Source organism: Loa loa, assembly GCF_000183805.2.
Source record: "Loa loa unplaced genomic scaffold supercont3.12, whole genome shotgun sequence".
Taxonomy (NCBI): domain Eukaryota; kingdom Metazoa; phylum Nematoda; class Chromadorea; order Rhabditida; family Onchocercidae; genus Loa; species Loa loa.
The window spans coordinates 565798-577996 of NW_018108192.1; the positions used below are offsets into that span (position 1 = coordinate 565798).

The window sequence follows — 12199 nt, forward strand, 5'->3', positions numbered from 1 at the left end:
AATAAATAGTGAGCAAAAAAAGGAAACTTTGAAATTTGTATTATAAGATTCAGAAAATATTAGTCATACAAAAATTTTTAATATTTGCAAATTTCATTTAAAAATGTTGGACTTAATTCGGTAATTCAAAATGAAATTAATCTGAATTATCCAATAACTTTTCAACCAATAAAAGTGTTAATGAAATTATGTGATCTCTGGAAGCAATCAGTTCGCGATTTTTTGGAGTTGCCACTCATGTGATAAACACAAGCAAAAAAAGGATGACTAAGATGGAACCAGTCCCTAGCGTATTTTTATTCGAATTTCAAAGAAAATCATCTAGCACTTTAAAGAATTATCAGTTTAGAAAAATAGAGTGGTAAAAAGGAAATTTATTTTACCATTATCCGAAAAGATCCCTTCACTTCTTTTATAAAATGACATTCACGTTATCATAAAATTGAATAAATTACGTTTCTATCATTTCGCTCCATCCTGGCACGCTTCTCCTGCATTTGTTGAAGTTTGATCTTACATCGATTCATGTGTTCGCATGAATGTTTCACAACCATAAATAATGCTTCCCACAGCCAGAAGCTGCAAAAATAGAGTGATTAGAACAAATTATATATTAAAAATCAACAAAATCTACACAAACTTATTAATTTTGAGGAAAACAGAAAACTAACGTTAAACAATGAGAAAACCAACCGATGTAATTCTTGACCAGCGCAACTACTCAACAACCAGGACACCACGGCATTCGCATTTAGTAATGTCATTCGAAGCATTTTGGTAATCAGCACAACCATCATCTGCAATAGTTTTATAGTAATATATATTTAGACAAAAAAACTAGGTATTTGGAGCAAATGAACTAGCAAAGCAAGGACTTGATCAAAAATAATGAAATTATGTAAAACAAAAATCATAGAATTATTTTGCAGGATAGAAGGACTTTCAATGTCCTCACTTTCATTTATATTAATAGCTATATAAAAACAAGCCACCAGTGACACCCACCTGTCGATTATGCTTCCAGACATCGTAAAGTGTTTGCAAAAGTGCCGTAGAGGATTCATCATCGACACCACTCAATTCTTTCAAAGTTTCGTGGTATCTAAATTCAAAATATGCAACTGATCTAGATTTTAATCCGTTCTAGAAGTTAGAAATTACTCATTTTAATATAAATTAACAAGATAGGAAAAGAACAGGAACTGTTTCTGAAGCTTGAAGATGTCATGAGAATGAAAGAGAATGAAATGAAAAGAACAAAACCTTGCTAGAGCTGCAAAGTTGTGACTAAACGACTTCTGTGCTGCATTAAGCATAACTGCAAAGAATGTAGAGAGTGTTGCTGAACTATTGCTTTTCTGGTCAAATCCGCGTAACATTTCAGTTACCTCCTTTGGCTGAGCTTTGTTACGAAATGCTTTTTCAATTTCAGCAACCATTTCTTTTTCTTCTGTGGAAGATAAATCATAACAGAACTGCTGTAAGTTCTGTTTGACATATTTTCTTGATTAATCAAATTGCAAAAAACGACAACTGGCAATAGCCAGACTGTCGAAAGAATAAAACTATATGACTAAGAAAGTCAGTGATCACGAAAAGTCCTCTTCAGACAGAAGAGGATCCTTCAGATCTTCAGACCTAAAATGAAAAAAAAAGATCTGAAGCATCTTTCAGATACGAAATAGATCTGAAGGATCTTCTTTTGTTTTAGTCCCGTAAAGGGTGAAAAAGTAGAATGGGGTGCTATCCATTTCTGAGCACTTTTGAAGAGTCTAGTTACACATACTTCACAAAGACAATGAATCCAGCTTTAGGAAAATGTATATTAGAAAAGAACACGAGAAATAAGCATATAACTAAATAAACAACATACCTCGGTTCAATAAAAACGATATAAAGGGTTTTTCTGGTGTTATTTCTTCGAATGAACTTGGCAAGCAATCACAAATTCTTTCGTAATAAGAAAACCTCATGCATTTTTCGATGACCTTAACTTCGAAAACTAGGAAATAACTGTCTCCTGATTGCTTTTTAAACGACTTTAACAATTTAAATTGACACTGAGAAGAAATCTCTAACTTCTTTCACAAAATACCGCCTTGGTGCATAATCATTCAAATTGAGACAATCGTCCCAGTCGACCCATGACCAGCGATATTCAAAATTAGACATATGGTAACTGAACCAGTCAATTAATCTGAAATTTGAAAATAATTCACGTGAGAAGTTTAATAATGAAATTAGAGTTCGCAAAATAAACCATACTCTATGCAGTAAAAGTTATTTTTGTTTTATATGGATGTATGAAATCTCGTTCTAAAGGTGAACTACCAGGGAGTGTTGTTACAATAACCAGACAAAAAGACTGAAAAGAAGTTTCATAGTGATAAACTAACCTATCGATGCACTCAAGTTGCATTGTATCTATTCGTTGGTAAAACAATTCTGCTGCTTGAGCGATTACCTTAAAATATATAAATTTCAGCAAAAATACCAGACTAGGCTGATGAATATGGCGATAAGCCACAGCTCTTCTTTATTGGATTTTAACATGAAAAAAACATTGGGAAAAAGATGAAAAGATCACCTGAGGCATATCCCTTGTTTTACATAATTCAATCATCACACTTCCATAAAATAGGGGCCGCAGTGGCGGATGCGGTAGACGGAACAACTGCGAAAAGATTACTTCCAAGATCATGTAGTTTATTGGTACCATTGTTTTCTTCCGATAACTGATAAGTTGTGCTGCGCTAAAATTTCAAAAACTCGTCAATTTTCCAAACTTTGGAAAATTCCAGTTAATATGGAATAAAAATAGTACTGTAATTAGAGACAAAAACATCACCATTCTTTCCTACTATAACAATTATTCCCAATTATCAAACACAATTCTTCTTCAACCAAAAAGCGCTCGATTGAATGAGCTCCAGGAAGCACTGCTCCCTACAAATGATTATTTTAAAAAATAAGATAATTAAATACAAAAAAATGAAGTTAAGGGGACATAAAAGAAATGTAGAAGAGCAATTACTCCATCTGGGCAATCGGCATAATCGAAAAAACGAAATACAACAGTAGGCAGCGGATATACCATCACTGACGTGTGCGGTGGTGGAACAAATCTACAGAATAATATCATAAATTAAGCATGCCGATACAAGGAATTTCTTTCAAGAAAATTACATCCAGAAAATAACAGTGAAGAGACTTTCAACATCGCCATAATCACAACTGTATCTCTATGGAAATCCTTTACAAATATATTCAAATATACTCCCTGCATATCTAGCAATATTTTAAAAACTTCTACTTTGTTTTGAAATCTTTCTCAACTGAAAAGAAGGTTTTTCTTTTTCTCTGAAAACACACGATTCAAGGGTCTTGCTATAAAAACAAACACAAAAAAATTAATAGTGATTCTTACAACGGTAAATTATGCGTAACTGCACCAGCCAAGGAACCATCAAATGCTACATAATAACGTAAAATGTGTCGCTCTGCCCAACCATCATCCCGCAGTTTGGAAATTTGAATCCAGAGACTATCCAAATATTCTTCTTGTTCATGTTCCGTTGCTGACCAAACTTGAAGCAGCTGAAAACAAAATAATTTCTGAGAATAAAAACTTGATGGTATATCAAAAATGAATAAAAACAGTGGAAGTGGTCATGGAAATGCTGTGAAATCGAATAATATAATAGAGAAATCATAATGCTTAATTATAATTGTACAAGATAATACACTATATTATGGTCACAAAGCCAATGAATTTGCCAATGTTTCATTCAACAACTGCCGCTCTTACAGTAAAATCTCAGCCTTATCCCACTTTCTTTTTCAACCTCAAAAGGTTACGGCAAGTCTGAAAAAAATATGTATATGACATCACGTTTAACAATATCATATGCGCCAGACAATTATTGAATTCGCTAACCATGATAAGTTACCACAGTTTTACCTTAGCATGAGATGTGTTCCTTTCAAGCATATATTTATCAATGCCTTCTAGGAGATTATCAAGTGGTTCCTTTTCTCTATCATTTAGTTCAGGCCCTGCCCAGGGAAGACTGTGTAGTACCGCATAAACAAACCAGTCACTTCGAACCTGGAAAGACTAACAGTCTTTTGGAACATGAAAAATCATAGTTATTCCATGTTTAAACAAAAACTAATTCGAATAACTATTAAATGAATATCTTTATCCAAATTAGCAAATAGTACTGCGTTTTTTACTCTGCCTTCAAAATTTAATCTACGAATCCAGTACACAACCTATAACATCTTCAGAAACCATACTTGTGGGATACTTTCTTCATAAGCTGCTTCCATAAAGCTTTCATAAAACTCCACCAAAGAACTGGACGAAACCACATGACAATTGACCAGGTCAGCTAGAAATGTGACCTGGAAAAACAAACAATCAGTGACCGAAAATGATTCATGCAAAAAATTTTTCTTTTTGAAAAAAAAATTCGAAAACTATAAAACTCACAATATGTAAGGCATGAATGAAATCAGAGGATACAAGCTTCTCTCGCAACACCTCCAACAATTGATTCAGAAGCTAAAAATTCTCCCAAAATCAATCCTATTATGGTGATTAAGCAAATTGTATTCTGCCTAAATATTATATTATTTCACTCTTCTCAATATAAGAAGTTTGCAATACCTCAAAGCCAAATTTTTCCTTTTTTGAGTTCAGTAAGCCTGCAAGAGTTGAATATGCAGTAATTTCCTCGCGCAAATAACATACGCTGCAATAAAAAATATTTCTGTTAGTAATTTAACAATACTTACAAATTTCTGAACTTTATTCACATAAAAAATATTGAAAGGCTGAAGCATTACCAATCTATAATGATATCGATGATGTGATCAACATCAGTGATGAGGTAGGTTCCTAATGACTGCGCCAAACCCTCTAGATTGGATTCCATGGATGAATTACTCTAAATTAGAGCTAAATAAGATTGCCTATTTCGAAGCCAACAAAACCAAAAAACAACAGAACCTGTGTCACTGCCTTTTCCAATTTTATTTTTAAAAGTAATACTGTATTTAGAAATTACAGAAGGTAGCGAAGCTATGTTTTGAATTATTTATGCCATGCATGAGATCACTACCGCGGACTCAACCTTACCTTCTCACCAATGCGACTGATGAGCAATTCTAAACGCACTTCTGATCCCGTCCTTTCCGGAACAGATCGCCGTCTCTTATAGGGCCAATCATTACCTAAAATCTTCATCAGGCAAGATGTGGCAGGCATCATATCTTGCCAATTTCAATTATGAAATGGATATTAAAACCAAGTTAGCTAATAATCAAAAACTTTTGGAAATAGTGGACAAATCTTTCCTCATGATAAATTATACCTTCATCATTGGTACGCCTCCTTCGATCGTGATCAATGTGCGGTAAGTGATTCATTTTTAGATGGTATAACAAACGGTACCGAAGAACCAGCAAGATATTCTTTATCCCTTACAAAACTAACTACCAATTCGAAAAGATTCAAGGAGGACAGAATGAACAATTCGCGCGAACGAAAACGCTTTTATTGGGTGCTGTTCTTAATTTAAACTTCAATTTTAACTTCAAGTGAGAGATATACTACGACACAATATTCGCAGACGAAAACTCGGGCTTCAAAAGGAAGAAAATTGCCACAGATCCGAGTTCCACGGTCAATAAACTTGAAAAAAACAACCTACAAGAAAAGATAATGACTTGTCTCATATCAGTCATCGGAAAAGTACAACCCTGCACAGTACTTATTACCATGATAGTGTTTACCTCGTGCCAAAAAAGTAAATAAAGTAGGAAAATCATTTTATTCATCACAAAGACATTGCCTGACCCGTGATAGTTTAAAATGTATAGAGTTTGCAATAACTGCAACACAGTTTTTGAATTAAGCAAAATATGAAGAGAAAACAACGTGACAAAAACATGACATCATCGAAACAAAATTTTATGTTAAAAAGATAAATAAAATTGGATGGAGTTCTCTTGCATCAGAACCGGTATTAATCAGGTGGGGCAAATGAAATGTACTAGTGGAAAGAATTCACGATGCAAAAAGTAACCGCATGAAAAATTTTTTTTGAAACTAAAAAATAATTCAGAAAAGCAAATTAAAAAAAAAGCACAGATATTTTCCCATTAGATAAAATAAAATACTGTTGTGATAAGTAACAAAAGCTTTTACACTGTTATGTAACGATTAAAGAGCCATAAAAACAATTCGTCAATATAAATGTATTGAAACACCGAGAAACTTCCTCAGAAAGCAACATTGCGATATTAAAGTTCCGTGAAATCTTTCACCCCAAGCTTTCGTAATTTTTCGTATGCCTAAAATGATAAAATAACACATTTTGGAGTTTTTATTGTCGATAAAAAAAGCGAAAATTCCTCATAGTAAAAATATCTACCTTATCATGAGTATCACCATCATCCATGGTAATAACTGGCATTTTGAATGCAGCCTTGTAAAGTTCAAAAGCCTCTTCTTTTTGACCAAGTCTGGTTTTTACCTCTGCCAAGTACCACAAATTCGAAGAATCGAAATTCGGCTGAAACAATCCTTAAAACATGCGCTATAATCAAAACTATCATATCGGAAGATCATTATCACAGTAAATGTATTTCAGAAGTTTACATTTACAGTAAGCATAGTTCCAGTTTTACCTTGATAAACTCAGCTTTTTGAAAGCATCTCAAAGCATCTTCATATGTCGCTGATGGAACTGATCCGAACAGTGTCTTAACTATTGCGGCCTTCCATGATGGTAAATCCGCATATGTAAAATACCATACCCCTAAAATAATAAGGTTCTAACAACTCACAAAATGAACAAAAATAATTCGTAATCAAGAAGAAATCTTCCAATAATAAGATATAGCTTACTTTCACAAAAGATATAGCTTATTTTTAACATATGTGCTAAATAAATGCGAACCAAGTACATGCCATGTAGTTGCATCAGTAGAATTTAGATCAAGCGCTTTCTCGAGGTGCTTCCGAATTTCCAAGGATTGCCGAACCTGCTCTCTGGTGCCTTCATGCTGTGATACGTAACTTAGTACAATAGCATACCTAAACAAAGCCAACCGAGAGAGGTATACTGTGGAAAATCTTTCATTTTTATAACCCCTCCGTCGATGTTTACCAGTTGCTGTGTTCAAGGTACTGAAAAAATGAATAAAGATCTATTATCTCACATTACATCATTCGCATCAAAAAGTAGTCGAGAGAAATAACTCATCAGGAAGGAAAGCAAATACAGTGACTTTCTTTAATCAAATCTTGTCTGATTGAAATCCTTCGACCATCCCTATCTTCTTCATATATTTCATCCAGTGCTTATCTTCTACCAAAATTCAAATGCAATAAATTTAGCACTATTCAGAGTGCTGACCAAAAAGTTGAAAAAAACTGTGCTTTTCAAATCAGAAACAACTGGAAGCGTATTGTCGACATACAACTACTATATAGTTAGCAGAACTTGAGTTCTTCTGCTTATAGTCAATTCACCTTTTTATGATTTGCGCAACTTGAAAAGAATTATGAACATACTACTGTTTGCCCCAAACAGTAATGCCAACAACTCACCATTTATGAGCCTCCCAACAAGATTCTTCACCTTCATTATCGAGTGCCTTTTCAGCCATTTTCAAAGCATCATACATGAACCGCCTCCTATCGTCTTTATCCTGAAATATTTTGGAAATGGAAAATTAGTGTCATTTGTTACCACAATAATTATAAGCGACAAAAAGGTGGTTAGTAATCTCCAAACTGCGACCATTCTATGGCACTATCTAAAATGGAAGCATGCTGAAAATCATATTAAGCTAAAATTTGAAAGACAACCTTCGACATTTTGGCCTTTTCACACAATACGCGAGCCAGTCGCCAGAGCATTTGTGGATCAGTGCCCGATGAAAATCTAAAAAAAAAAAGTGATTATGCCAGACTGTCTAAGTTTCAGATCTTACTTCAGGAAAAAGTGTCATAAACTATGTCTTTAATGACAGAACCTCCTTAAAACGTTGTATGCATTTTCGATCAAATAAACGCTGTATAATGTATCTGCTTCTTGTTTAAAACGTTCCAGTCTGGTTGTTTCCTCGGAGACATCGTTTCCTTCTGACTTTTTACCCAGAAAAGGTGCCAGTGCGAGACCTGTAAGGAATAGAGTATGAATAAATGGAAGGTGACAATCTGAGTTGAAAGATTGGCTTTTCGGGGAAATATTGTATAACTGATGAACAGTGAACTAGTAAACTATCTATTAAACATGCCAAAACAGAATGTCTTGTCTAGCGACGAATGACTGATCGAATCACCTGCTGTGCCGGTGGCCATAGCTCCTAACAGAACTCGTTGTGCTCTTTTGTATGCATCGAATCTTTGTTTCATGGCACCTCGCACATACTGAAACAAGTAAAAATGTTCTATCACTAAACTAACAAAGTATCGTTCTCACAAATTTCAGAATCAAAAAATGCAAACCAACCCTGACCGCCTGTATTCTACTACCACCCAACGATACAAGTCGTGACGATCGTATTAAAGTTCTAATCATCATGCCGCTAAAAGTAATGGTAACGCATTATAATTGCAATTATAAACAACTAAAGAAGGCTTTGTCGAATCAAATCAGATCAAGTCGTTCCATCTCCACTATGATTATATATCTTGGCCCACTTGATCTGGGATTTCCAGATAACAGAAATTGCGGGAAATCCAGTGCGACACGCACACACCCCACACACGACACCCTTTTAATTCGCAGTTAAAATTGCGAATATAACACGGCCTGCGCATTGTCTCACAGGAATGCTTGGGCCCAGCTTTACTCGTCAGATTCAGGCGAGTTATCACGCAGGATTTGTGACATGTTATATGGGATGCGAAGTGCTTATCACGAATTTTTCAAGCCTATTACTTCATTGTCGTTTGGAGCAGTAAACTATAACGTAGGGCACGCACTATAGCATACGTTTTATGGGACTCAACGTGTCATGTATTATAACAAGTAATAGATAACATGACATGCATGAGTTCAACAGTCAAGAAAAATGCATAAGGAAAATAAGGTGTGCTTCCTGTGGAGAAGTTCCTGTCTTCTGAAATTTTCCTCTGTGCTCGAAAACATCCTACGAATAATTTGTCACGGAAACAAATACTATTTACAGTTTCAGTAATTTGGAAAATTTGTGTATAAAATGCATACAACGTCGCATATATAAGACACAATCCGAATATCTCAGTCTAAGTTAACAAGTCTCTTGTGTAGGTCTTGTTTTAATTGTAAACCTTAAAGCATGTACTTGCGCTAAAATATATCAGAGATGTGATTTAAAGTTTAATTCATGACGGCTTTGTAGCAATACAATCACAAAAAAAAAGCAATGTAATGAGCATAAAATGATGCACAAGTAACTGTTAAGGAAGCGCAAATGTAGTACTCCTGGTATTCGTATCGAGGGCTAATTATCACCGCAGTGGCAAGTTTATCCTATGTAATCTATTTATGAAAATTGCCGAGCTCTTTTCCAACAGTGGTAAGTCTTAGCTTTTCAGTTAAGTTTCCTGGTCTTATCTACTGATATGCTTTAGTTGCTAAGCCGCATCAGTTCCAGATTACAGTAAAACAGGAATATTCTTTGTATTCGCGATGAAAAGTAGACACTCTCTAGAAAAGTCAATGTATAAGTGATATAACGACTTTACATTAAAAAGTTGATTCTGGTCGGGAAATCCTTTTCTTTTTCGATGGTCACTGCTAAATCAAACACTGGATACTTTGCACGACAAATGATGACTGTAAACATTGGGCATTTTAATATTACACTGCATTGTAATGTGCATCGGAAGAGGCGTGCAAATGCGCCATAACACGCCATAACATAGGAGGAAGCTTTGTTTCTTTTCATTCTAATAATAAAATGTTCTCAGTTACTGAGTAAAATAGCTAATTCTGAACAAATATAACCATACAGGCAGCTTTACAGTTTAAAAAACGTACATTGTTGCACGAAATCAGAACACAAAGATATATAAAAATAACAAGATCAGTACAATATTCACAGCTATCAAGATGAAAGTAATCCGTACATTACGATATGGCATGAATTGCTGCGACAAATAAGACACTGAAAATAAGTTTACTTTTAATTTTTTTTTCTTTTGAGACACTGAAAATAAATGAAATATGGAAAAATTGAAAGAACATAGAGACGTGTTTTGGAAGTATAAAATCGACTGACCAGTTTGGACTTCCTTCCCTTTCTGTGAAAAGAGAGAGAGAAAAAAAAAAAAAACTCACCATATCGTATAAGTCCAAGATTGCGTAAAGTGAGATCTTCATTGGATCGATCCTTCAAATCCCATGCTACTGAACGTTTTAAAGCTGTAGACCATAGACTGGAAGGACTTTGTTCATTTTCGATTTTGTCACTCACAAATCGTCGTCCATCTTCATGATAAATGACTTGTCGCTTCTACAATCAGGAATTCAGCGGCATTGCTGTTAACTGTTCAATAAAGGGTGAAGTGGTTTGCAATTTGAGATTTTACTTTTAAGCATAAAGGATATATTTCAAAGGCATTATTGAAATTTTATTCATAAAAAGAAGTAAATTATTTATTTGGAGATCACTGCAGAAATGAGATCATTGCATTGAAATTTCACAAAAAAGCATAGAATTAGGAACAATGGGAAATGGGAAGTTCTGACCGCAATTGCTATCAGGTTTTCAACGCTTTTCTTTATCACTGCAAATTTCAAAAAATAATCTGAGTAAGTTTTGTCCAATCGCCTACTTTTCCGAAACCTTTCTCGCAAAACAGCGACTTCGGTTTCGCAATCAGTTTGGCAATGAGAAATTTCCGTCGTAATTCGCACGAAATATCTTTTCTAATACAGTAATCGTATTCAAAGAATTTTTCAGATCGTCAAGATCGAAGCCTTAAAATGATATTGTCATTTTTGCTAAAAGGTAATCCAACAACCCTAAGCCGCCGGTCTTCACTTCGGTAAATGCAGAAAAAATTGTGATATCACATGAGTAAGTGTAATTCTATCATCCTTTTTAATATACATGGAAGGCGAAAGCAAAAGATCTCTTCCCATATTTTCCGCACCAAGTTTGAGTCTCACACTTCCTAGCAACGGTAAACATCAGATAAATGAGGACCGTGTTACTTCTTCGATTAAAAATGCGTCATTTTGATTCACACAGCACGGTACCATAAGGAAAATCTAGAAACTCCTAACTTCGACAATCACAACCACAAGCTATTCCCAAAATATTGATATCTCGAGCCTCGATGTTTCCGTTTTTTCGTTTTCTTACTAAGTATCTATACAGTAAAAGCAGTGCTCACTGCGCTGCATGAAAAACTCTTAATTTCATAAAAAGATTTCAACTTCTCCAAGAGGTGATACATGACGTTTAGCCTTTGTTTATTGGAGATGAAAAAGCAGCAGCACTAACAACGAAACGAAAAATAAATTTAAAGAGTGTGTTGAAATCTTAAGCAATAATTCAGTAAACACAGAAACACCTGAACAATGAAGCAACTAAAATTAAAAAGTCATACAGTCCGGAGCGTATGGAAATAAGTATACAAAATATAATTCGCCTTAAAATTCTATGAAGTCGCTAGGAAATATACTCACAAACTCACATACTGACTCATTCCTTGTACAATAACTTGAGAAAATGATATTGAATTATTGAAAAAAAAGAAAGGCTCACGTTATGACATGAGAATAAAGTTTTCTTTCCCTTGACCTTTTGGAATTCAGCCAATGACACTGGCTCAACTGGACCATTAAAGACATGTAGCATCGTTGCTGCTCACTTTATTAACAAGCACTGCAAAAATTCTCTGTTCAAAGTGGAAATCCAGAATTTGGCAAAAAAAAAGCGCTGCTAATGAGTCAAGTAGATATAGTACTACTTTAAGAGACCACTATATTCTTTTTTTTTCGGGGTAACAGTTCTTGGGGAAACTGGCAAGCAATCCAGTTCAAATCTAAACTTCAAATATGAACCAATCTCAAGTTTATCCAGTGTCTGCAGTCTTCGCCTTTCAATGCAGTAGTTTATGGCCTCATGAACAGCACAGAGAAAGAGATAGAAGAGGAAACGATGATATATGAAAACTTATTTAAAA

At 34.6% G+C, this 12199-nt stretch overlaps 3 protein-coding genes across 3 annotated transcripts in view; all 3 read right to left on the minus strand.

The window, feature by feature from the left end:
- The window catches only part of LOAG_16677 (MIF4G domain-containing protein), a gene marked incomplete at both ends in the record, with an annotated part of 7079 nt that extends 1646 nt beyond the window's left edge, over positions 1–5433 (minus strand). The window contains 18 exons of the mRNA XM_020449328.1: positions 456–579; positions 694–797; positions 1006–1102; positions 1264–1450; positions 1874–1988; positions 2080–2197; positions 2397–2464; positions 2588–2753; positions 2849–2946; positions 3035–3125; positions 3428–3597; positions 3962–4108; positions 4300–4407; positions 4496–4567; positions 4673–4757; positions 4852–4952; positions 5144–5238; positions 5379–5433. Coding sequence (XP_020307191.1) covers positions 456–579; positions 694–797; positions 1006–1102; positions 1264–1450; positions 1874–1988; positions 2080–2197; positions 2397–2464; positions 2588–2753; positions 2849–2946; positions 3035–3125; positions 3428–3597; positions 3962–4108; positions 4300–4407; positions 4496–4567; positions 4673–4757; positions 4852–4952; positions 5144–5238; positions 5379–5433 — 2001 coding nt within the window. The remainder of the gene's footprint in view (positions 1–455; positions 580–693; positions 798–1005; positions 1103–1263; positions 1451–1873; positions 1989–2079; positions 2198–2396; positions 2465–2587; positions 2754–2848; positions 2947–3034; positions 3126–3427; positions 3598–3961; positions 4109–4299; positions 4408–4495; positions 4568–4672; positions 4758–4851; positions 4953–5143; positions 5239–5378) is intronic.
- A 548-nt stretch (positions 5434–5981) lies between these two features.
- Positions 5982–8788, minus strand: LOAG_07261 (microtubule dynamics protein regulator). The gene is made up of 9 exons (XM_020447383.1): positions 8529–8788; positions 8359–8446; positions 8050–8194; positions 7883–7958; positions 7622–7722; positions 6969–7105; positions 6697–6827; positions 6441–6581; positions 5982–6360 (listed from the first exon to the last, which is right to left on the minus strand). Exons 1-9 carry the CDS (start codon positions 8598–8600, stop codon positions 6310–6312), a joined length of 942 nt encoding a protein of 313 aa, XP_020302379.1. The 5' UTR covers positions 8601–8788; the 3' UTR covers positions 5982–6309.
- An 883-nt stretch (positions 8789–9671) lies between these two features.
- On the minus strand, positions 9672–11946 carry LOAG_07262 (hypothetical protein). Its single transcript, XM_020447384.1, has 3 exons — positions 11779–11946; positions 10344–10518; positions 9672–10170 (listed from the first exon to the last, which is right to left on the minus strand). The coding sequence occupies exons 1-3, from the start codon at positions 11869–11871 to the stop codon at positions 10058–10060; spliced, it is 381 nt and encodes a 126-aa protein (XP_020302380.1). The 5' UTR covers positions 11872–11946; the 3' UTR covers positions 9672–10057.
- Positions 11947–12199: the final 253 nt, after the last annotated feature.